Genomic DNA, 23,271 nt, shown 5'->3' on the forward strand with positions numbered 1-23,271 from the left:
GCCGCCCGCCCCGCTGCGCTGTCGCAAAGGCGGCGAGCCGGACGACCCGGGGCAGACGAGAGGCGCGGGGCGGAACGGCCGATTCTGGGGCGCTCTGGGAACGCCGCAACCATAGAGAGGAGTGCGCCCCTTTTGATGAACCAGCCAATCAGCGTGAGCTCCGCGAAGGCGGGAAATTATTGGGGACACGCCCCGCCCCTTTTCCAGAACCAACCAATCACCGCTCTGGCCACGCCCCATCCCCCCGCCCTCCGTCGCCAGGGAGACGCGCGCCGCCATTTGGGCGTGAGGCGCTGCCGCCGCCACTTCCGGTCAGGCCCGCTCCGCCGGCCCAACCCCGGCATTTCCCCGGCCCTTTCTCCGGCCCAGCCCCGGCCCCGCGGAGCCCCTGAGGCGGAGGTGGAGCGGGACGCGCAGGTAGGGCCATCCCGCCCGCTGCCGGTGCGGTTCTTCTCCTTCTTTCCCCTCAGCTCACGCCGTTTTCCCCCCGGCAGGGTCCCCCCGCGGCGGCCGCGGCCGCCATGGCCGCCGTGTGGCAGCAGGTACTCGCCGTGGACGCCCGGTGAGCTCGGGGGGCTTTGGGGGACATTTGGGGGGGCTTTGGGTACCGGGGGGCTTTTCCTGAGGGGGGGGGATGCTCCCAGCTGCGTTATTTTGGGGGGGTCTGGCACCTGCTGGTTTTGAGCGGGGGGGGGGATGCTCGTTTTTGGATCCGTATTTGTGAGGGGTTTTAGCATTGGGTCCCTTTTTGGGCTGGATTTATGATGCCCGAATCCGTTTTGGGGTGGAATTGGTCCCTTTTTGGGTGGAATTGGTCCCGTTTTGGGTGGAACTGGTCCCTTTTTGGGTGGAACTGGTCCCTTTTTGGGTGGAATCGGTCCCGTTTTGGGTGGAATTGGTCCCGTTTTGGGTGGAACTGGTCCCTTTTTGGGTGGAACTGGTCCCTTTTTGGGTGGAATCGGTCCCTTTTTGGGTGGAATCGGTCTCGTTTTGGGGTGGAATCGGTCCCGTTTTGGGGTGGAATTGGTCCCTTTTTGGGTGGAATTGGTCCCTTTTTGGGTGGAATCGGTCCCGTTTTGGGTGGAATCGGTCCCGTTTTGGGTGGAGTTGGTCCCGTTTTGGGTGGAATCGGTCCCTTTTTGGGTGGAACTGGTCCCCTTTTGGGTGGAGTTGGTCCCGTTTTGGGTGGAGTTGGTCCCGTTTTGGGTGGAATCGGTCCCGTTTTGGGTGGAGTTGGTCCCGTTTTGGGTGGAGTTGGTCCCGTTTTGGGTGGAATCGGTCCCGTTTTGGGTGGAATCGGTCCCTTTTTGGGCGCAGTTGTGGCACTTGGCTCCCTTTTTGGGCTGGGTTTTTGATACCTGGCTCCGTTTTTGGGTGGAATCGGTCTGGTTTTGGGTGGAGCTGCTCAGGTTTCGCTCACCTGTCCCAGGTGCGCGGCGCACGCCAACCCCCAGGTGCTCCCAGTTCCGCACCCCTGGGTCCGTTTTTTGTGGGATTTTCCCCATTTTTAGGTGGAATTTGATCCATTTTTGGGTGGAATTGTTGTGGTTTTGGGTGGAATTAACCCTCACCTGTCTCAGGTGTATGGTGCACCCCAGCCCGCAGGTGCCCCCAGTTCTGCATCCCTGGGTCCGTTTTTTGGGTGGATTTCCCCCCATTTTTGGGTGGATTTCCCCCCATTTTTGGATGGATTTCCCCCCATTTTTTGGTGGAATTGTTGTGGTTTTGGGTGGAATTACCCCCCCACCTCACCTGTCCCACCTGTGCCCCCTCACCTGCGTACCACACTCTGCAGCCGCCGCGGTTCCACGCACCCGGCCCCGGTTTTGGGTGGAATTTTTGTGCTTTTGGGTGGAATTTTTGTGCTTTTGGGTGGGATTTGAGCCATTTTTGGGTGGAATCACTCTGGTTTTGGGTGGAATTAACCCCCTGTCTCCCGTGCCACACCTGTGCCAGGTACGCGGCGTACCGCAGCTGCCGCAGTTCCACACACCCGGCCCCAGTTTTGGGTGGAATTTTTGTGCTTTTGGGTGGGATTTGATCCATTTTTGGATGGAATCGCTCTGGTTTTGGGTGGAATTTCCCCCATTTTTGGGTGGAATCGCTCTGGTTTTGGGTGGAATTAACCCCTTGTCTCCCGTGCCGCACCTGTGCCAGGTACGCGGCGTACCGCAGCTGCCGCAGTTCCACACACCCGGCCCCAGTTTTGGGTGGAATTTTTGTGCTTTTGGGTGGGATTTGAGCCATTTTTGGGTGGAATCACTCTTTTTTTGGGTGGAATTTTCCCCATTTTTGGGTGGAATCGCTCTAGTTTTGGGTGGAACTAACCCCCTGTCTCCCGTGCCGCACCTGTGCCAGGTACGCGGCGTACCGCAGCTGCCGCAGTTCCGCACACCCGGCCCCGGTTTTGGGTGGAATTTTTGTGCTTTTGGGTGGGATTTGATCCATTTTTGGGTGGAATCACTCTTTTTTTGGGTGGAATTTCCCCCATTTTTGGGTGGAATCGCTCTAGTTTTGGGTGGAATTAACCCCCTGTCTCCCGTGCCACACCTGTGCCAGGTACGCGGCGTACCGCAGCTGCCACAGTTCCACACACCCGGCCCCGGTTTTGGGTGGAATTTTTGTGCTTTTGGGTGGGATTTGAGCCATTTTTGGATGGAATCACTCTTTTTTTGGGTGGAATTTCCCCCATTTTTGGGTGGAATCGCTCTGGTTTTGGGTGGAACTAACCCCCTGTCTCCCGTGCCGCACCTGTGCCAGGTACGCGGCGTACCGCAGCTGCCGCAGTTCCACACACCCGGCCCCGGTTTTGGGTGGAATTTTTGTGCTTTTGGGTGGGATTTGATCTATTTTTGGATGGAATCGCTCTGGTTTTGGGTGGAATTAACCCCCTGTCTCCCGTACCGCACCTGTGCCAGGTACGCGGCGTACCGCAGCTGCCGCAGTTCCACACACCCGGCCCCGGTTTTGGGTGGAATTTTTGTGCTTTTGGGTGGGATTTGATCCATTTTTGGATGGAATCGCTCTAGTTTTGGGTGGAATTAACCCCCTGTCTCCCGTGCCGCACCTGTGCCAGGTACGCGGCGTACCGCACGCCGCAGCTGCCGCAGTTCCGCACGCAGTACGTGCGGCGGCGCTCGCAGCTGCTGCGGGAGCGGGCGCAGGGCGGGCACCTGGCGGGCGACGCGCGGCGCTGGTACCTGCGGCTGCGGGCGCGGCTGCTGGCCCAGCGCTACGGAGCCCTGTCCGAGCCGGGCAGCTGCCGCAGCGCCCTGCGGGCCAGCCGGACCACGCTGGACCGCATGGAGGTACCTGGGGGCACACCTGGGGGGACATCTGGGGGGTGGGGATACACCTGGGATACACCTGGGCACACCTGGGATACACCTGGGCACAGCTGGGATACACCTGGGCACGCCTGGGATACACCTGGGGGGTGGGGATACACCTGGGATACACCTGGGGGGTGGGGATACACCTGGGATACACCTGGGCACAGCTGGGGACAGCTGGGGGGTGGGGATACACCTGGGATACACCTGGGATACACCTGGGCACACCTGGGATACACCTGGGATACACCTGGGCACGCCTGGGATACACCTGGGGGGTGGGGATACACCTGGGATACACCTGGGCACAGCTGAGATACACCTGGGGCACACCTGGGGGCACCTGGGCACACGTGGGATACACCTGGGATACACCTGGGGGGTGGGGATACACCTGGGCACAGCTGAGATACACCTGGGGCACACCTGGGATACACCTGGGATACATCTGGGACACACCTGGGGGGTGTGGGTACACCTGGGCATGCCTGGGATGCACCTGGGCACACCTGGGGACAGCTGGGGGGGTGGGGATACACCTGGGCACAGCTGGGATACACCTGGGCACAGCTGAGATACACCTGAGCATGCCTGGGGGTACCTGGGCACACCTGGGATACACCTGGGCACACCTGGGATACACCTGGGCATGCTTGGGATACACCTGGGCACAGCTGGGCACACCTGGGATACACCTGGGCATGCTTGGGATACACCTGGGCACAGCTGGGCACACCTGGGATACACGTGGGATACACCTGGGCACAGCTGGATACACCTGGGCACACCTGGGCACAGCTGGGATACACCTGGGCATGCTTGGGATACACCTGGGCCACACCTGGGATACACCTGGGCACAGCTGGATACACCTGGGATACACCTGGGGCACACCTGGGCACACCTGGGATACACCTGGGATACACCTGGGCCACACCTGGGATACACCTGGATACACCTGGGCACACCTGGGACACACCTGGGGCACACCTGGGATACACCTGGGCACAGCTGGGCACACCTGGGACACACCTGGGGCACACCTGGGGCACACCTGGGCACACCTGGGATACACCTGGGATACACCTGGGCACACCTGGGCACACCTGGGGGGGGTCAGAGCACACCTGGGGGGCTTTGGGGGGCTCCCACCCCCCCCCCAGCCCGCGTGTGTCCCCCCCTCCCCAGGATTTCGAGGAGGACCCGCGGGGGTCCCGGGGGCACCGGCGCTCCCTGAGCCGCAGCTCCGGCCCGGGGGGGCTGCGGGGGGGCCCCGACGAGCGGTGAGACCCCCGGGGGGGGCTGGGGGGGGGCCCCGGGGGGCGCTGGGGGGGTCCCGGTGTTCGGGGGGGGGGGGGTCTCATGGGGCTGAGGAGGGATTTGGGGGGGGCTGGGGGGGTCGGTAATGGTGGGGAGGGGTCTCGGGGGGTTGTGGGGTCCTTTGAGGGGGGTCACGGTATTTTGGGGGGGGGGGTCTCACGCTGGCCCCCTCCCCCCCCCCCCCGGGATGGTCCCCACCCCCCTGGGTGAGACCATTGCAGGGGATGGGGGGGGTCGGGGGTGCCAATCGATACCGGGGGGGGGGTCTGGGGGTATCCTGGGGGGGGTCTCAGGGTTGGGGGGGGGTCTCAGGGTTGTGGGGGAGCTCACGCTGCCCCCCTGGGGGGGTCCCCACCCCCTTGGACGAAACCATTGCAGAGGATGGCGGGGGGGGGGTCGATGGGTAACAATCGATACCGGAGGGGAGGTTTATCGATAGTGGGGGGGTCCCGATCGATCCCGAGGGGGGGGGGTCTCACGCTGCCCCCCCCCCCCCCCCTCCCCGCAGCCCCCCCGGGGTGGTGCCCACGCCGCTGGCCGAGGCCAGCCGGGCCATGGCCGGGGACACGACCCTGAGCGAGAACTACGCCTTCGCGGGGGTGTTCCACGTGTTCGACCAGCACCTGGACAGCGCCGGTGGGCACGGGGGGGGCACCGGGGGGGGCACCGGGGGGCACCGGGGGGCACCGGGGCGAGCGGCCTGGGGGCCTGGATGGGTCCCCCAAAGGGCTCGGGAGGGGTCTCAATGTTCTCCCCCCCCTCCCAGTGTAGAAGCTTCAGTTCCCTGCTGGAGGGGTTGGGGGGGAATCCTCAGGATCTGGGGGGGCTCCCTGTGTTTGGGGGGGGTCTCAGGTGTCCCCCCGCCCCAGTGTGGAAGGCGCAGTTTGCCCACGATCTTGGAGGGGCTGGGGGGGCTCCCCCGGCTCTTGGGGGGTCTCTGCTGTGTCCAGGGGGTCCCCAGTTGCTCTGTGGGATTTTTGGGGGGGTCTCACGTGCCCCCCTCATCCCCCCCCAGTGCGGAAGGCGCAGTTTGCCCACGATCTTGGAGGGGTTGGTGGGGCTCCCCCAGCTCTTGGGGGGGCTCTGCTGTGTCCGGGGGGGGATTCCCCAGTTTTGGGGTGGGGTCTCACGTGCCCCCCTCATCCCCCCCCAGTGCGGAAGGTGCAGTTTGCCCACGACGAGCGGCACCTGCTGGCGTGCTGCTCGCTGGACGGGACGCTGTCCGTGTGCAGGCTGGCCCCCGGGCCCCCGGCCGTGCTGCGGCGGCTGCGGGGCCACGCGGCCGGAGTGTCGGACTTCGCTTGGTCACTGTCCAACGACGTCCTGGTGTCGGCCTCGCTGGACGGGACCCTGCGGCTCTGGGACCCCGCGGACGGGCGCTGCATCCGCCGCGTGCCCGACCCCGACGGCGCCGCGCTGCTGTGCTGCGCCTTCCAGCCGCTCAACAACAACCTCACCGTGGTGAGAGAGCCCCGGAAACACCCTAAAAATACCCCAAAAACCACCCCAAAGACGCTATCAAAATAGCCCAAAAACTATCCCAAAACCACCATCAAAATACTCCAAAAACCACCCCAAAGACACCATCAAAATACTCCAAAAACCACCCCAAAGACACCATAAAAATACTCCAAAAACCACCCCAAAACCACCATCAAAATACTCCAAAAACCACCCCAAAGACACCATCAAAATACCCCAGAAACCACCCCAAAACCACCATAAAAGTAGCCCAAAAACCACCCCAAAGACACCATCAAAATACTCCAAAAACCACCCCAAAGACACCATCAAAATACCCCAAAAACCACCCCAAAGACACCATAAAAATAGCCCAAAAACCACCCCAAAACCACCATAAAAATAGCCCAAAACCACCATAAAAATACTCCAAAAACCACCCCAAAAACACCATAAAAAATAGCCCAAAAACCACCCCAAAGACACCATCAAAATAGCCCAAAAATGCACAGCCCCGAGACACCTCCAACCGCGCCCCTGCCCTGCTGCGCCTTCCAGCCGCTCAACAACAACCTCACCGTGATGAGAGAGCCCTGAAAACACCCTAAAAATACCCCAAAAACCACCCCAAAGACGCTATCAAAATAGCCCAAAAACTATCCCAAAACCACCATAAAAATAGCCCAAAAACCACCCCAAAACCACCATCAAAATACTCCAAAAACCACCCCAAAGACACCATCAAAATACTCCAAAAACCACCCCAAAGACACCCTAAAAATACCCCAAAAACCACCCTAAAAATAGCCCAAAAACCACCCCAAAGACACCATAAAAATACCCCAAAAACCACCCCAAAGACACCATCAAAATACCCCAAAAACCACCCCAAAACCACCATAAAAATACCCCAAAAACCACCCCAAAGACACCCTAAAAACCACCCGAAAATGCCCCAAAAAACACCCCAAAATACCCCAAAAATGCACAGCCCTGAGACACCTCCAACCCCGCCCCTGCCCTGCTGCACCTTCCAGCCGCTCAACAACAACCTCACCGTGGTGAGAGAGCCCCGGAAACACCCTAAAAATACCCCAAAAACCACCCCAAAGACACCATCAAAATAGCCCAAAAACCACCCCAAAGACACTATCAAAATAGCCCAAAAACCACCCCAAAGACACCATCAAAATAGCCCAAAAACCACCCCAAAACCACCATAAAAATACCCCAAAAACCACCCCAAAAACACCATAAAAATAGCCAAAAACCACCCCAAAACCACCATAAAAATACTCCAAAAACCACCCCAAAACCACCATAAAAATACCCCAAAAACCACCCCAAAGACACCATAAAAATACCCCAAAAACCACCCCAAAAATACCATCAAAATACCCCAAAAACCACCCCAAAAACACCATAAAAATACCCCAAAAACCACCCCAAAGACACCATCAGAATACCCCAAAAACCACCCCAAAGACACCCTAAAAATACCCCAAAAAACACCCCAAAACCACCCCAAAAACCACCCCCAAATTCTCCAAAAACCACCCCAAAAACACACAGCCCCCTCTTTGTGCCCCCCAGGTGGGCAGTGCCCGGCACATGGTCCGAGTGGTCAACATCTCCACGGGGAAGGTGGCACGGGGGGGTTTGGGGGGCATTTTGGGGGTCTCAAGGGGGTCTCAGTGACCCCCCAGGTGGGCAGTGCCCAGCACAGGGTCCAGGTGGCACCAGGAGTGGGTTGGGGGTCTCAGGGTGGTCTCAGTGACCCTCCAGGTGGGCAGTGCCCGGCACATGGTCCGAGTGGTCAACATCTCCACGGGGAAGGTGGCACGGGGGGTTTGGGGGGCATTTTGGGGGTCGCAGGGTGGTCTCAGTGACCCTCCCGTGCCCCCCCAGGTGGGCAGTGCCCGGCACATGGTCCGAGTGGTCAACATCTCCATGGGGAAGGTGGCACGGGGGGTTTGGGGGGGATTTTGGGGGTCTCAAGGGGGTCTCAGTGACCCCCCAGGTGGGCAGTGCCCAGCACAGGGTCCAGGTGGCACCAGGAGTGGGTTGGGGGTCTCAGGGGGGTCTCAGGGTGGTCTCAGTGACCCCCCAGGTGGGCAGTGCCCGGCACAGGGTCCGAGTGGTCAACATCTCCACGGGGAAGGTGGCACGGGGGGTTTGGGGGGCATTTTGGGGGTCTCAGGGTGGTCTCAGTGACCCTCCCGTGCCCCCCCAGGTGGGCAGTGCCCGGCACATGGTCCGAGTGGTCAACATCTCCGTGGGGAAGGTGGCACGGGGGCTTTGGGGGGGATTTTGGGGGTCTCAAGGGGGTCTCAGTGACCCTCCAGGTGGGCAGTGCCCAGCACAGGGTCCAGGTGGCCCCAGGAGTGGGTTGGGGGTCTCAGGGGGGTCTCAGGGTGGTCTCAGTGACCCCCCAGGTGGGCAGTGCCCAGCACAGGGTCCGAATGGTCAACATCTCCGTGGGGAAGGTGGCACGGGGGGTTTGGGGGGCATTTTGGGGGTCTCAGAGTGGTCTCAGTGACCCTCCCGTGCCCCCCCAGGTGGGCAGTGCCCGGCACATGGTCCGAGTGGTCAACATCTCCACGGGGAAGGCGGCTCGGGGGGGCACCGGCCGCCTGCCCGGGAGGGTCCTCGCCCTGTGCTTCGATGCCCCCGGGCGCGTCCTGTGGGCAGGGGACGACCGGGGCTCCGTGTCCTCCTTCCTGTGCGACCCCGGGACTGGTACGGGGCACTGGGGGGATACTGGGGGACACTGGGAGGCACTGGTGGGCACTGGGGGGCACTGGGAGGGTGTCCCACGCCGCTCAACCCCTCGTGCCCCCCAGGCCGGCTGACCAAGGGCTCGTGGGTGCTGGTCCACGGGGGCACTGGGAGGGACTGGGGGACACTGGGGTGGTTGTGAGGGACACTGGGAGGGACTGGCGGTACTGGGTGGTACTGGGGGACACTGGGCGGTACTGGGGGCCGCTGGGCAGTACTGGGGGCACTGGAGTGGTTCTGGGGGACACTGGGCAGTACTGGGGTCACTGGGCAGTACTGGAGGGCACTGGGCAGTACTGGGGGCACTGGGGTGGTTCTGAGGGGTACTGGGGACACTGGGCAGTACTGGGGGGACACTGGGCAGTACTGGGGGGCACTGGGTGGTAGCGGGGGGCACTGGGCAGCACTGGAGGGTACTGGGCAGTACTGGGGGCACTGGGCAGTACTGGGGGGCACTGGGCAGTACTGGGACGGGGGTCTCACGTCCCTGCCCCCCCCAGGCCGCCTGACCGCGGGTGCTGGTCCATGGGGGCACTAGGTGGTACTGGGGACACTGGGCAGTACTGGGGGGGCACTGGGCGGTACTGGGGGGCACTGGGCAGTACTGGGACGGGGGTCTCACATCCCTGCCCCCCCCAGGCCGCCTGACCAAGGCCTCGCGGGTGCTGGTCCAGGCCGGCGGCTCCATCACGTCGCTCTCGGCCCGGGCCTGGGCCAGCCGGGAGGCGCCGGACCCGTCCCTGCTGGTGAACGCCTGCCCCGACCGCCTGCTGCTCTTCCGGTACCGGGGGACACCGGGGGGACACCGGGGGGCACCGGGGGGCACCGGGGGGGTGGGTTTGGGGCTGCCAGGGGCACTGGGGGGCACTGGGGGAACACCGGACCCGTCCGTGTTGGTCAACGCCTGCCCTGAGCACCTGCGGCTCTTCTGGGAGTGGGCACTGGGGACACTGGGAGGACACTGAGGGGCACTGGGGGACACTGGGGGGTGCAGGGGACACTGGAGGGTGCGGGGGGGACACTGAGGGGCACTGGGGACACTGGGGGGATACTGAGGGGCACTGGGGGACACTGGGGGGTGCAGGGGACACTGGAGGGGCACTGGGGGACACTGGAGGGTGCGGGGGGGACACTGAGGGGACACTGGGAGGCACTGGGGGACACTGGGGGGTGCAGGGGACACTGGAGGGGCACTGGGGACACTGGGGGGATACTGAGGGGCACTGGGGGACACTGGGGGGTGCAGGGGGGGTTGGGGTTTCACTGTTGAATCCCCCCCGTGTCCCCCCCCCAGGCTGGTGGAACACAAAGGGGGGGATCGGGGCAGGGTTTGGGGCAGTTTTTTGGGGTGGTTTGGGGCAGTTCTTGGGGTGATTCTGGGGCAGGTTTTGGGGTGGTTTGGGGCAGTTTTTGGGGCGTTTTTGAGCCTTTTTTGGCCCCCCAGGGTGGTGGAGGACGAGGGCGGCTCGGGGGCCCCGGGGCTGCGGCTCCGGCGCAGTTTCCCCACCCGGCACCGGGAGCAGCCCCTGAGGAGCTGCTTCTGTCCCCTGATGTCCTTCCGGCAGGGAGCCTGCGTGGGTGAGCACTGGGAGCCACTGGGAGGGACTGGGGACACTGGGAGGAACTGCAGGAGCACTGGGAGGGACTGCAGGAGCACTGGGAGGGGACTGTGGACACCAGCAGGGACTGCAGGAGCACTGGGAGCCACTGGGAGGGGACTGGGGGCACTGGGAGGGACTGCAGGAGCACTGGGAGGGACTGCAGGAGCACTGGGAGCCACTGGGAAGGACTGGGAGCACTGGGAGGGACTGCAGGAGCACTGGGAGCCACTGGGAAGGACTGGGAGCACTGGGAGGGACTGCAGGAGCACTGCAAGGGGACTGGGGACACCAGTAGGGACTGCAAGAGCACTGGGAGCCACTGGGAGGGGACTGGGGGCACTGGGAGGGACTGCAAGAGCACTGGGAGCCACTGGGAAGGACTGGGAGCACTGGGACTGCAGGAGCACTGGGAGGGACTGGGAGGGACTGTGGACACCGGCAGGGACTGGAGGAGCACTGGGAGGGACTGGGGACACTGGGAGGGACTGGGGACACCGGGAGGGACTGGGGCCACTGGGAGGGACTGGGGATACTGGGAGGGACTGGGGACACTGGGAGGGACTGCAGGAGCACTGGGAACCACTGGGAGGGGACTGGGGACACCAGGAGGAACTGCAGAGGGACTGGGAGGGGACTGGGGCCACTGGGAGGGGACTGGGGATACCGGGAGGGACTGCAGGAGCACTGGGAGGGACTGGGGACACCGGGAGGGACTGGGGACACTGGGAGGGACTGGGGACACCGGGAGGGACTGCAGGAGCACTGGGAGGGACTGGGGACACCGGGAGGGACTGGGGACACTGGAAGGGACTGCAGGAGCACTGGGAGGGACTGAGGACACCGGGAAGGACTGGGGACACTGGGAGGGACTGGGGCCACTGGGAGGGGACTGGGGACACCGGGAAGGACTGGGGACACCGGGAGGGACTGCAGGAGCACTGGGAGGGACTGGGGACACTGGGAGGGACTGCAGGAGCACTGGGAGGGACTGGGGACACTGGGGGTGGCTCCGGGTTCCCTGAGCCTGTCCCCAAACCCCTCCTGTCCTCGTCCCCCCCCGGTGTCCCCGGCAGTGCTGGGCAGCGAGGAGGGCGTTGGGTGCCACCCCGGAGCCCCCCTAAGCCCGTCCCCGGTGTCCCCGGCAGTGACGGGCAGCGAGGACGCCTCCGTGCACTTCTTCGACGTGGGCCGGGCCGCCCGGGCCACCGTGAACACCCTGCAGGGCCACGGGGCCGCCGTGCTGGCCGTGGCCTTCAACTGCGACGAGTCCCTGCTGGCTTCGGGGGACGCCGCCGGCACCGTCATCGTGTGGCGCCGCCAGCACGCCTGAAGCGCCCCGAAAAACCCCGAAACGGCCCCGGAAAAGCCCGAAATCTATGTGAAAGTACCCCAAAAACCACCCCGAAAAATGCCAGTCCGGCCTCGGAGCGCGGCGAGTTCTGCGGGTGTCACGTGGCACCAAAACCACCCCAAAACCTTCCCAAAGCCCCCCCTGAAATCGCCCCCAAAGCCACCCTGAAACGTCCCGGTTTGGCCTCAGAGTGCGGAGAGTTCTGCGGGCATTGTCCGGCACCGGAAACCCCCCAAAAATATCCCCAAACTGCCCCAAAAAACGCCCCCAGCCTGGTCCTTGAAGCGCGACGCGTCTCGCGGCCACCAAAATCCCCTCAGACATCCCCAAACCCTTCCCAAACCCCTCCAGCCCTTCCCCCACCCCCCCAGACCCCTCCTAGAACCCCCAAAACCTCCCCGGATCCCCCCAAAACCCCCCCGGTGTGACCTTCCCGACGCCCCAGGTGCCACCGGCGCACGGCACTCGCAGCACACCCAGACCCCTCAAAAACCCACCTGGGCCCCCCCAAAACCCCCCTAAAACCCCTCAAACCCCCCCCAAAACCACCCCGGCCCCCCCCCCCCCGGCGCGGGCGGCAGTGGAGGCGGGGCCCAGGTGTGCGGTGGGTGCGGCCCAGGTGCGGCCCAGGTGTTTCAGAACAGGAACTTGCGGCACGAGGCCGCCCCGCACTTGCACTCGATGCGGCCGCGGGCGCGGGGGGAGCCCCCCAGGGACCCCCCCACCAGCCCGAAGTTGGAGTCCATGCGGGTGCTCTCGGCGTCCACCGGGTCCACTGCGGGCAAAGGGGGGGGGTCAGCGGTGTGGGGACCCCCCCAGGTGTGGCCTTGAGCCCCTTCAAGCACCTGGGAGACCCCCCCCCTCCCCAGGTACGGCCCTGAGGCCCCCAAATGGAGCAGGGACCCCCAGGTGTGGCCATGGGGTGGGTGCAGGACAGGTGGGACAGGGACAGGTGTGTGTCAGGAGTGTCACAGGTGTGTGTCAGGTGTGTCACAGGAGTGTCTGTGTCACAGGTGTGTGTCAGGTGTGTCACAGGAGTGTCTGTGTCTCAGGTGTGTGTCAGGTGTGTCACAGGTGTGTGTCAGGTGTGTCACAGGTGTGTCTGTGTCACAGGTGTGTGTCAGGTGTGTCACAGGTGTGTGTCAGGTGTGTCACAGGTGTGTCTGTGTCACAGGTGTGTGTCAGGTGTGTCAGGTGTGTCACAGGTGTGTCTGTGTCTCAGGTGTGTGTCAGGTGTGTCACAGGAGTGTGTCAGGTGTGTCACAGGTGTGTCTGTGTCACAGGTGTGTGTCAGGTGTGTCAAGGTGTGTGTCAGGTGTGTCACAGGTGTGTCTGTGTCACAGGTGTGTGTCAGGTGTGTCAAGGTGTGTGTCAGGTGTGTCACAGGTGTGTGTCAGGTGTGTCACAGGTGTGTCTGTGTCACAGGTGTGTGTCAGGTGTGTCAAGGTGTGTGTCAGGTATGCCAGGAGTGTCTGTCACAGGTGTATCGGGTGTGTGACAGGTGTGTGACAGGTGCGTGTCAGGTGTGTCTCAGGTATGTCAGGTGTGCCACAGGTGTGCCACAGGTGTGCCTCAGGTGTGTCAGGTGTGTGACAGGAGTGTCACAGGTGCGTGTCAGGTGTGTGTCAAGGTGTGTGTCAAGGTGTGTCTGTGTCACAGGTGTGTGTCAGGTGTGTCAAGGTGTGTGTCAGGTGTGTCACAGGTGTGTCTGTGTCACAGGTGTGTGTCAGGTGTGTCAGGTGTGTCACAGATGTGTCTGTGTCACAGGTGTATCGGGTGTGCGACAGGTGTGTGACAGGTGCGTGTCAGGTGTGTCTCAGGTATGTCAGGTGTGCCACAGGTGTGCCACAGGTGTGCCTCAGGTGTGTCAGGTGTGTGACAGGTGTGTGTCAGGTGTGTGTCAAGGTGTGTGTCAAGGTGTGTCTGTGTCACAGGTGTGTGTCAGGTGTGTCAAGGTGTGTGTCAGGTGTGTCACAGGTGTGTGTCAGGTATGCCAGGTGTGTCTGTCACAGGTGTATTGGGTGTGTGACAGGTGTGTGACAGGTGCATGTCAGGTGTGTCTCAGGTATGTCAGGTGTGTGTCAAGTGTGTCACAGGAGTGTCACAGGTATGTCAGGTGTGCCACAGGTGTGCCACAGGTGGGCCTCAGGTGTGTCAGGTGTGTGACAGGAGTGTCTCAGGTATGTCAGGTGCATGTCAGATGTGTGTCAGGTGTGTCACAGGTGTGTCTGTGTCACAGGTGTATCAGGTGTGTCACAGGTGTATCAGGTGTGCCACAGGTGTGTCAGGTGTGTCACAGGAGTGTCACAGGTATGTCAGGTGTATCACAGGTGTGTCTCAGGTGTGTCTCAGGTGTGTCAGGTGTGTGACAGGAGTGTCACAGGTATGTCAGGTGTGTGACAGGAGTGTCTCAGGTATGTCAGGTGTGTGTCAGGTGTGTCACAGGAGTGTCACAGGTATGTCAGGTGTATCACAGGTGTGTCTCAGGTGTGCCACAGGTGTGTCAGGTGTGTGACAGGAGTGTCTCAGGTATGTCAGGCGTGTGTCAGGTGTGTCACAGGTATGTCAGGTGTATCACAGGTGTATCACAGGTGTGTCTCAGGTGTGTCACAGGTACCGTGCATGTTGTAGTCGAAGGTGAGCTCCTCGCCGGCCCGGATGGGCCTGGTGGCGAACAGGGCGATGCGGGGCAGGCGCTGGTCCAGGTTCTCGATGAACACGTTGTACACCTGCAGGTTGGGGTCGCACTGCCCCGCCCCCCAGGTGAGCCACACCTGGCAGGGGAGCCCCAAACACACCTGAGCCCCCCCCCGGCACTGGCGGGTGAGCCCCGCTCACAGCACTCGACCCAGCAGGCGAGGCCACACCTGGGGACAGGTGAGGGACACCTGGGGGCAGGTAAAGGACACCTGGGGATAGGTGAGGGACACCTGGGGGCAGGTGAGGGACACCTGGGGACAGGTGAGGGACACCTGGGGGCAGGTAAGGGACACCTGGGGACAGGTGAGGGACACCTGGGGACAGGTAAAGGACACCTGGGGACAGGTGAGGGACACCTGGGGGCAGGTGAGGGACACCTGGGGACAGGTGAGGGACACCTGGGGGCAGGTAAAGGACACCTGGGGGCAGGTAAAGGACACCTGGGGATAGGTAAAGGACACCTGGGGACAGGTGAGGGACACCTGGGGACAGGTAAAGGACATCTGGGGATAGGTGAGGGACACCTGGGGGCAGGTAAAGGACACCTGGGGACAGGTAAGGGACACCTGGGGGCAGGTGAGGGACACCTGGGGATAGGTGAGGGACACCTGGGGACAGGTGAGGGACACCTGGGGACAGGTAAAGGACACCTGGGGACAGGTGAGGGACACCTGGGGATAGGTGAGGGACACCTGGGGGCAGGTAAGGGACACCTGGGGACAGGTAAGGGACACCTGGGGATAGGTAAGGGACACCTGGGGACAGGTAAAGGACACCTGGGGACAGGTGAGGGACACCTGGGGGCAGGTAAGGGACACCTGGGGGCAGGTGAGGGACACCTGGGGACAGGTAAAGGGCACCTGGGGACAGGTAAAGGACATCTGGGGACAGGTGAGGGACACCTGGGGACAGGTAAAGGACATCTGGGGACAGGTGAGGGACACCTGGGGGCAGGTAAAGGACACCTGGGGACAGGTGAGGGACACCTGGGGACAGGTAAAGGACATCTGGGGACAGGTGAGGGACACCTGGGGGCAGGTAAAGGACACCTGGGGACAGGTGAGGGACACCTGGGGACAGGTAAAGGACACCTGTGTGCGGGTAAAGCCCCACCTGTGGGCAGGTAAAGCCCCACCTGAGCCCAGGTGCGCCGCACTCACGCTGTGGTTGACGAAGTGCGAGATGTTGCCGTAGTGGGCGGCGTCCACGGTGTAAACGTCCTCCACGTAGTCCAGGTCGAACAGGTACGTGGCGCCCTGGCGGTCGTACACCTGGCCCCGGCGCTCCGCCTCCTCCGAGGTGATGATCTGGGACAGGGACACAGCTGGGGCACACCTGGGACATACCTGAACCACCCTCACACACCTGGGGCACAGCTGGGACACACCTGAACCACCCTCACACACCTGGGGCACAGCTGAACCATCCCAGACACCTGGGGCACACCTGGGACACACCTGGGACACACCTGAACCATCCCACACACCTGGGGCACAGCTGGGACACACCTGAACCACCCTCACACACCTCAGACACACCTGAACCACCCCACACACCTGGGGCACACCTGGGGCACACCTGGGACACACCTGAACCACCCCACACACCTGGGGCACACCTGAACCACCCCACACACCTGGGACACACCTGAACCACCCTCACACACCTGGGACACACCTGAACCACCCCACACACCTGGGGCACAGCTGGGGCACACCTGGGACACACCTGAACCATCCCACACACCTGGGGCACACCTGGGACACACCTGAACCACCCCACACACCTGGGGCACACCTGGGGCACACCTGGGACACACCTGAACCATCCCACACACCTGGGACACACCTGAACCATCCCACACACCTGGGGCACACCTGAACCACCCCACACACCTGGGGCACAGCTGGGACACACCTGAACCACCCTCACACACCTGGGACACACCTGAACCACCCCACACACCTGGGGCACACCTGGGACATACCTGAACCACCCCACACATCTGGGGCACACCTGGGACACACCTGAACCACCCTCACACACCTGGGACACACCTGAACCACCCCACACACCTGGGGCACACCTGGGACACACCTGAACCACCCTCACACACCTGGGACACACCTGAACCACCCCACACATCTGGGGCACACCTGGGACACACCTGAACCACCCCACACATCTGGGGCACACCTGAACCACCCCACACACCTGGGGCACACCTGGGACACACCTGAACCACCCCACACATCTGGGGCACACCTTTACTGCCTCACACACCAACACCACATCACACCTGCGCCGTGTCCCACCCATCCCACACCTGTCCCACACCTGTCCCACCCATCCCACACCTGTCCCACACCTGTCCCACCCATCCCACACCCGTCCCACACCTGTCCCACCCATCCCACACCCCTCACTTTCCCCGCCGTCCCACTCACCTCCCCCACGTACTCCATGACGAAGGAGTTCTTGCGGATGCGCTGCAGCGTGCGCACGCCCCAGCCGCGCCCGTCGCCGGTGCGGAAGATGCACAGGTCGTAGCGGATGCCGCGCTGCACCACGCGGTTGGGGCACTCGGCGCCGCAGCGGCAGCGCGAGTTGCACTCGTAGATGGGCAGCCCCGCCCGGATGCGCACCTGCCCGGCCTCGTTGTAGGCGAACCTGTTGTGGGACGCGCCCGGGCAGCAGCCCCCGGCCAGCGTGGCCTCGGCCAGGCAGTCGCGGCACTCGCAGCCGGCCGCCACGGGGGTCAGCGCCACGCCCGCGCCCACCTTGTACTCGTTGACGTAGACGAAGTCGCGCGGGGGCCCGTGCAGGTCCACCTCGTTCTCCACGGCGATGCGGCCGCGGTGGCTGCGCGTGCGGTTCAGCAGCTGCTCCCAGCGCCGCAGCGCCCGCCGCTGCTCCGCCTTCTGCGCCAGGTAGGACACGGCGCGCGCGGGCAGCCCGCGGGGACCCGGCCGGGCCGGACCGCCCGGTGCCCGGGCCAGGTCGGCGTGGAGCTGCTGCAGCAGCCCCCGGCAGCGCAGGTTGCGGCGCGGCTCCCAGGTGTTGGCCGAGGAGGGGTACCCGCGCCACTTCACCAGGTAGAACTCCTCGTCCTGGGGGGGGGAGGGGAGAGGGGTTTAGGGGGGGGATTTGGGGCGGGGGGACACAGGGGAGATCGTGGTGGGGGTGGCACAAGGGGTCTCAGAGGGTTAGGGGTGTCCTGGAGTGACCCCCAGTGTCCAGGGGCCTTTTGGGGTCTCAGAGGGTCAGGGGTGTCCTGGAGTGAACCCCACATCCAGGGGCCCTGTGGGGTCTCAGAGGGTCAGGGGTGTCCTGGAGTGACCCCCATGTCCAGGGGCCTTTTGGGGCCTCTTTGGGTCAGGGGTGTCCTGGAGTGACCCCAGAGTCCAGGGGCCTTTTGGGGTCTCAGAGGTTCAGGGGTGTCCTGGAGTGACCCCCATGTCCAGGGGCCTTTTGGGGCCTCTTTGGGTCAGGGGTGTCCTGGAGTGACCCCCATGTCCAGGGGCCTTTTGGGGTCTCAGAGGGTCAGGGGTGTCCTGGAGTGACCCCCAGTGTCCAGGGGCCTTTTGGGGCCTCTTTGGGTCAGGGGCACTTGGGGAGTCCCAGGGCCGGGGGTCCCCAGTGTGGGGGGGCCCTGTAGGGTGCCAAGGGAAGCTTGGGGACCCTGAAGGAGACCCCAATGTCCCCGTGGGGTCTCACAATGGCAGGGGGGCCCTGGGGTCACCAGGGCAGCCCCAGGGGCTCTGGCAGTGCCCGGTGGGGAGGTCCTGGGGGTGGTGTCCAGTGGGGGGAGGGGATTTCCTGGTGTGGGGGTCCCAGGGCCGTGCACACCATGGGGGTCCCGGGGTGCCTGGGGAGGGGGCTCCGGCTCAGTGTCTGGTGGGGGGGGGGTCTCAGGACAGTGCCCAGTGGCGGGGTCCCAGCTCAGTGTCCACTGTGGGGGTCCCAGGGCAGTGCTGGCTGTGGGGGGGGTCCCAGGGCAGTGCTGGCTGTGGGGGGGGTCCCGTGTGGGGGTCCCAGGGCAGTTCCCGGTGTCTGTGGGGGGTTCCCAGGGCAGTTCCCGGGGTCTGTGGGGGATTCCCGGGGCAGTTCCCGGTGTCTGTGGGGGATTCCCGGGGCAGTTCCCGGGGTCTGGGGGATTCCCGGGGCAGTTCCTGAGGTCTGTGGGGGATTCCCGGGGCAGTTCCCGGTCTCTGGGCGGGGGTCGCGGGGCAGTTCCCGGTGTCTGTGGGGGGTTCCCGGGGCAGTTCCCAGGGTCTGTGGGGGGTTCCCAGGGCAGTTCCCGGTGTCTGTGGGGGGTTCCCAGGGCAGTTCCCGGTGTCTGTGGGGGGTTCCCGGGGCAGTTCCCAGGGTCTGTGGGGGGTTCCCAGGGCAGTTCCCGGTGTCTGTGGGGGGTTCCCAGGGCAGTTCCCGGTGTCTGTGGGGGATTCCCGGGGCAGTTCCCGGGGTCTGTGGGGGGTTCCCGGGGCAGTTCCCGGTGTCTGTGGGGGGTTCCCGGGGCAGTTCCCGGGGTCTGTGGGGGGGTCCCAGGGCAGTTCCCGGTGTCTGTGGGGGGTTCCCAGGGCAGTTCCCGGTCTCCGTGCGGGGGTTCCCGGGGCAGTTCCCGGTGTCTGTGGGGGGTTCCCAGGGCAGTTCCCGGGGTCTGTGGGGGGTTCCCGGGGCAGTTCCCGGTGTCTGTGGGGGGTTCCCAGGGCAGTTCCCGGGGTCTGTGGGGGATTCCCGGGGCAGTTCCCGGGGTCTGTGGGGGGGTCCCGGGGCAGTTCTGGGGGTCTGTGGGGGATTCCCAGGGCAGTTCCCGGTGTCTGTGGGGGATTCCCAGGGCAGTTCCCGGGGTCTGCGGGGGATTCCCGGGGCAGTTCCCGGGGTCTGTGGGGGATTCCCGGGGCAGTTCCCGGGGTCTGTGGGGGGGTCCCAGGGCAGTTCCCGGTCTCCGTGCGGGGGTTCCCGGGGCAGTTCCCGGGGTCTGTGGGGGATTCCCGGGGCAGTTCCCGGGGTCTGTGGGGGGGTCCCAGGGCAGTTCCCGGTCTCCGTGTGGGGGTCCCAGGGCAGTTCCCGGTGTCTGTGGGGGATTCCCGGGGCAGTTCCTGGGGTCTGTGGGGGGTTCCCGGGGCAGTTCCCGGTCTCCGTGCGGGGGTCCCGGGGCAGTTCCCGGTCTCTGGGCGGGGGTCCCGGGGCAGTTCCCGGGGTCTGTGGGGGGTTCCCGGGGCAGTTCCCGGGGTCTGTCGGGGATTCCCGGGGCAGTTCCCGGTGTCTGTGGGGGGTTCCCGGGGCAGTTCCCGGTCTCCAGGCGGGGGTTCCCGGGGCAGTTCCCGGGGTCTGTGGGATTCCCGGGGCAGTTCCCGGTGTCTGTGGGGGTTCCCGGGGCAGTTCCCGGTGTCTGTGGGGGATTCCCGGGGCAGTTCCCGGTCTCCGTGCGGGGTTCCCGGGGCAGTTCCTGGTGTCTGTGGGGGGTTCCCGGGGCAGTTCCCGGGGTCTGTGGGGGATTCCCGGGGCAGTTCCCGGTCTCTGGGCGGGGGTCCCGGGGCAGTTCCCGGGGTCTGTGGGGGGTTCCCGGGGCAGTTCCCGGTGTCTGTGGGGGATTCCCGGGGCAGTTCCCGGGGTCTGTGGGGGGGTCCCAGGGCAGTTCCCGGTCTCCGTGCGGGGGTTCCCGGGGCAGTTCCCGGTGTCTGTGGGGGGTTCCCGGGGCAGTTCCTGAGGTCTGTGGGGGATTCCCGGGGCAGTTCCCGGTGTCTGTGGGGGATTCCCGGGGCAGTTCCCGGTGTCTGTGGGGGATTCCCGGGGCAGTTCCCGGTGTCTGTGGGGGATTCCCGGGGCAGTTCCCGGTGTCTGTGGGGGATTCCCGGGGCAGTTCCCGGTGTCTGTGGGGGATTCCCGGGGCAGTTCCTGAGGTCTGTGGGGGGTTCCCGGGGCAGTTCCCGGGGTCTGTGGGGGGTTCCCGGGGCAGTTCCCGGGGTCTGTGGGGGATTCCCGGAGCAGTTCCCGGTGTCTGTGGGGGATTCCCGGGGCAGTTCCCGGGGTCTGTGGGGGATTCCCGGGGCAGTTCCCGGGGTCTGTGGGGGATTCCCGGGGCAGTTCCCGGTGTCTGTGGGGGATTCCCGGGGCAGTTCCCGGGGTCTGTGGGGGATTCCCGGGGCAGTTCCCGGTGTCTGTGGGGGATTCCCGGGGCAGTTCCCGGTCTCCGGGCGGGGGTTCCCGGGGCAGTTCCCGGTCTCCGTGCGGGGATTCCCGGGGCAGTTCCCGGGGTCTGTGGGGGATTCCCGGGGCAGTTCCCGGGGTCTGTGGGGGATTCCCGGAGCAGTTCCCGGTGTCTGTGGGGGATTCCCGGGGCAGTTCCCGGGGTCTGTGGGATTCCCGGGGCAGTTCCTGAGGTCTGTGGGGGATTCCCGGGGCAGTTCCCGGTGTCTGTGGGATTCCCGGGGCAGTTCCCGGGGTCTGTGGGGGATTCCCGGGGCAGTTCCCGGGGTCTGGGGGATTCCCGGGGCAGTTCCCGGTCTCCGTGCGGGGGTTCCCGGGGCAGTTCCTGGGGTCTGTGGGGGGTTCCCGGGGCAGTTCCCGGGGTCTGTGGGGGATTCCCGGGGCAGTTCCCGGGGTCTGTGGGGGATTCCCGGGGCAGTTCCCGGTGTCCGTGGGGGGTTCCCGGGGCAGTTCCCGGGGTCTGTGGGATTCCCGGGGCAGTTCCCGGTGTCTGTGGGGGGTTCCCAGGGCAGTTCCCGGTGTCTGTGGGGGGTTCCCGGGGCAGTTCCCGGTGTCTGTGGGGGATTCCCGGGGCAGTTCCCGGGGTCTGTGGGGGGTTCCCGGGGCAGTTCCCGGGGTCTGTGGGGGATTCCCGGGGCAGTTCCTGAGGTCTGTGGGGGGTTCCCGGGGCAGTTCCCGGTCTCTGGGCGGGGGTTCCCGGGGTCTGTGGGGGGTTCCCGGGGCAGTTCCCGGTCTCCGTGCGGGGGTTCCCGGGGCAGTTCCCGGGGTCTGTGGGGGATTCCCGGGGCAGTTCCTGAGGTCTGTGGGGGATTCCCGGGGCAGTTCCCGGGGTCTGTGGGGGGTTCCCGGGGCAGTTCCCGGTCTCTGGGCGGGGTTCCCGGGGCAGTTCCTGGTGTCTGTGGGGGATTCCCGGGGCAGTTCCTGGGGTCTGTGGGGGATTCCCGGGGCAGTTCCCGGTCTCCGTGCGGGGATTCCCGGGGCAGTTCCCGGTCTCCGTGCGGGGGTCCCCCCTCTCACCCGCACTCGCCGGTAGTCGCACAGCAGCTCCACCTCGAAGTCGCCGAGGTTGCGGCGGGTGACGCGGAGGGCGCGGCACCGCACGCGCTGCAGCCGGCACAGGTCCTGCAGCCGCGACCACGACGACAGGCAGCACACGGAGCACTCTGGGGATGTCACCGAGGGGTGGGGACACACGGGGGGCAGCGTGAGGGGCGCCGGGGACAGGACAGAGCCCCTCCCCCCCCCACACACACACACACACAACCCCCCTCCCCCCCCCGGCCCCACACGCGCAGCCGGCACCGCTGGCGCTGTCGCGACCACACGACAGAGACGACTCGGAGCACCCCGGGGAAGTCACCGGGTGGGGAGGGGGGGACATTGTGTGGGGGTGTTGGGGACAGGACAGAGCCCCCCCCTCACACGCTGCTCTCCCCCCTCCCCCCCCCCGCGCGCGTTCCCGCCACCACTTCCCCCCCCCCCCCCCCCCCACTTCCCTCAGGCGCCAACGGCCGCGCGCGGGAAACGGCGCCATCCCCTGAGAGCCCCCCCAGCCCCTCTCTGCCCCCTCAGGGACCCCCGGGGACCCCCGGGCCCGCCCCGCTCGCGCCACCTTTTAAATTTTCCGCCATTTTCAGCCGCCGCCGCTTTTTTTTTGCCTTTTTCCGCCTTTTTCCTTTTTTTTTCTTGCGCTCCTTCCGCCCGGCGGGCAGCGCGGGGGGCGGGGTTTCCTCCGCCCGCGTCCAGCGCCCATTGGTTGCCGCGGCACCTGATTTACATATTGACAGCACGCTGCGCGCCTCCCATTGGCTGACGCCGTGATTCATTTGCATATTGACAGCTTCCCGCCTACCCTCTATTGGCCGCCGCGCTGCTTCATTTGCATAATATCTGATCCCGCCATTGGTCGTTGCGCCCCTTTATTTGCATATGGCTCCCGCCTGCTCCGCTGCTTTATTTGCATACACGCCGCTATCGCCCATTGGCTGTCGCGCCTCTCATTTTGCATATCGCTCCCAGCAGGCCACGCGACTCGTCATTTACATACTGACAACCCCGGACGCCTTCGATTGGCCGCGGTGCTGCCTCATTTGCATATCGCTCCCAGCAGCCCCCGCGCGCTGCGCCGGCCCCGAAATTCGCCGGTTTTTCCCCATTTTCGCCTCGGTTTTCCCGGCTCGGAGCCGCTGGAAGGGCGGGAACCCCCCCTCGGGACCCTCCTTGAGGCGACTCGGGCCCGGTTCGCCCCCGCGATCCGCGCTCATTAAACGGTAATTAATTAATTAACGACGCGAGCGGTCACGTGATTCCTGCGTTAATTTCGTATCTGCGGGGGTGGGGGACAAAAAGGGGGAGGGGGGGAATTGGGATGGGATTGGGGGGGGGACAGGAGAAGCCAGTGCCCCCACCCCCCCCCGAGCTGGGGGAGGGGCTCTGGGGGGGCTGGGGAGGGGTCTCTGCCCCCCCCCCCCCCAATTGAAGCCGGAGGGGAGGGGGTGGGTGGGGGGCCCCTTTT

The 23,271-nt window shown here is 64.8% G+C and overlaps 2 protein-coding genes across 2 annotated transcripts; one reads left to right on the forward strand and one right to left on the reverse strand.

Annotated features, from left to right (window-relative positions):
* The first annotated feature begins 296 nt into the window (after positions 1 to 296).
* Positions 297 to 11,968, forward strand: WDR13 (WD repeat domain 13). The gene is made up of 10 exons (XM_082300411.1): positions 297 to 417; positions 495 to 562; positions 3,077 to 3,308; positions 4,521 to 4,615; positions 5,161 to 5,288; positions 5,806 to 6,113; positions 8,672 to 8,852; positions 9,531 to 9,672; positions 10,336 to 10,469; positions 11,638 to 11,968. The coding sequence occupies exons 2-10, from the start codon at positions 522 to 524 to the stop codon at positions 11,820 to 11,822; spliced, it is 1,446 nt and encodes a 481-aa protein (XP_082156537.1). The 5' UTR covers positions 297 to 417; positions 495 to 521; the 3' UTR covers positions 11,823 to 11,968.
* A 510-nt stretch (positions 11,969 to 12,478) lies between these two features.
* Positions 12,479 to 22,445, reverse strand: SUV39H1 (SUV39H1 histone lysine methyltransferase; the record flags this gene model as incomplete). The annotated part of the gene is made up of 6 exons (XM_082300429.1): positions 22,369 to 22,445; positions 21,774 to 21,919; positions 16,991 to 17,653; positions 15,704 to 15,850; positions 14,461 to 14,590; positions 12,479 to 12,618 (listed from the first exon to the last, which is right to left on the reverse strand). Exons 1-6 carry the CDS (start codon positions 22,385 to 22,387, stop codon positions 12,479 to 12,481), a joined length of 1,245 nt encoding a protein of 414 aa, XP_082156555.1. The 5' UTR covers positions 22,388 to 22,445.
* Positions 22,446 to 23,271: the final 826 nt, after the last annotated feature.

This window comes from Coloeus monedula (assembly GCF_965178545.1).
Source record: "Coloeus monedula genome assembly, chromosome: 39".
Taxonomy (NCBI): Eukaryota; Metazoa; Chordata; class Aves; order Passeriformes; family Corvidae; genus Coloeus; species Coloeus monedula.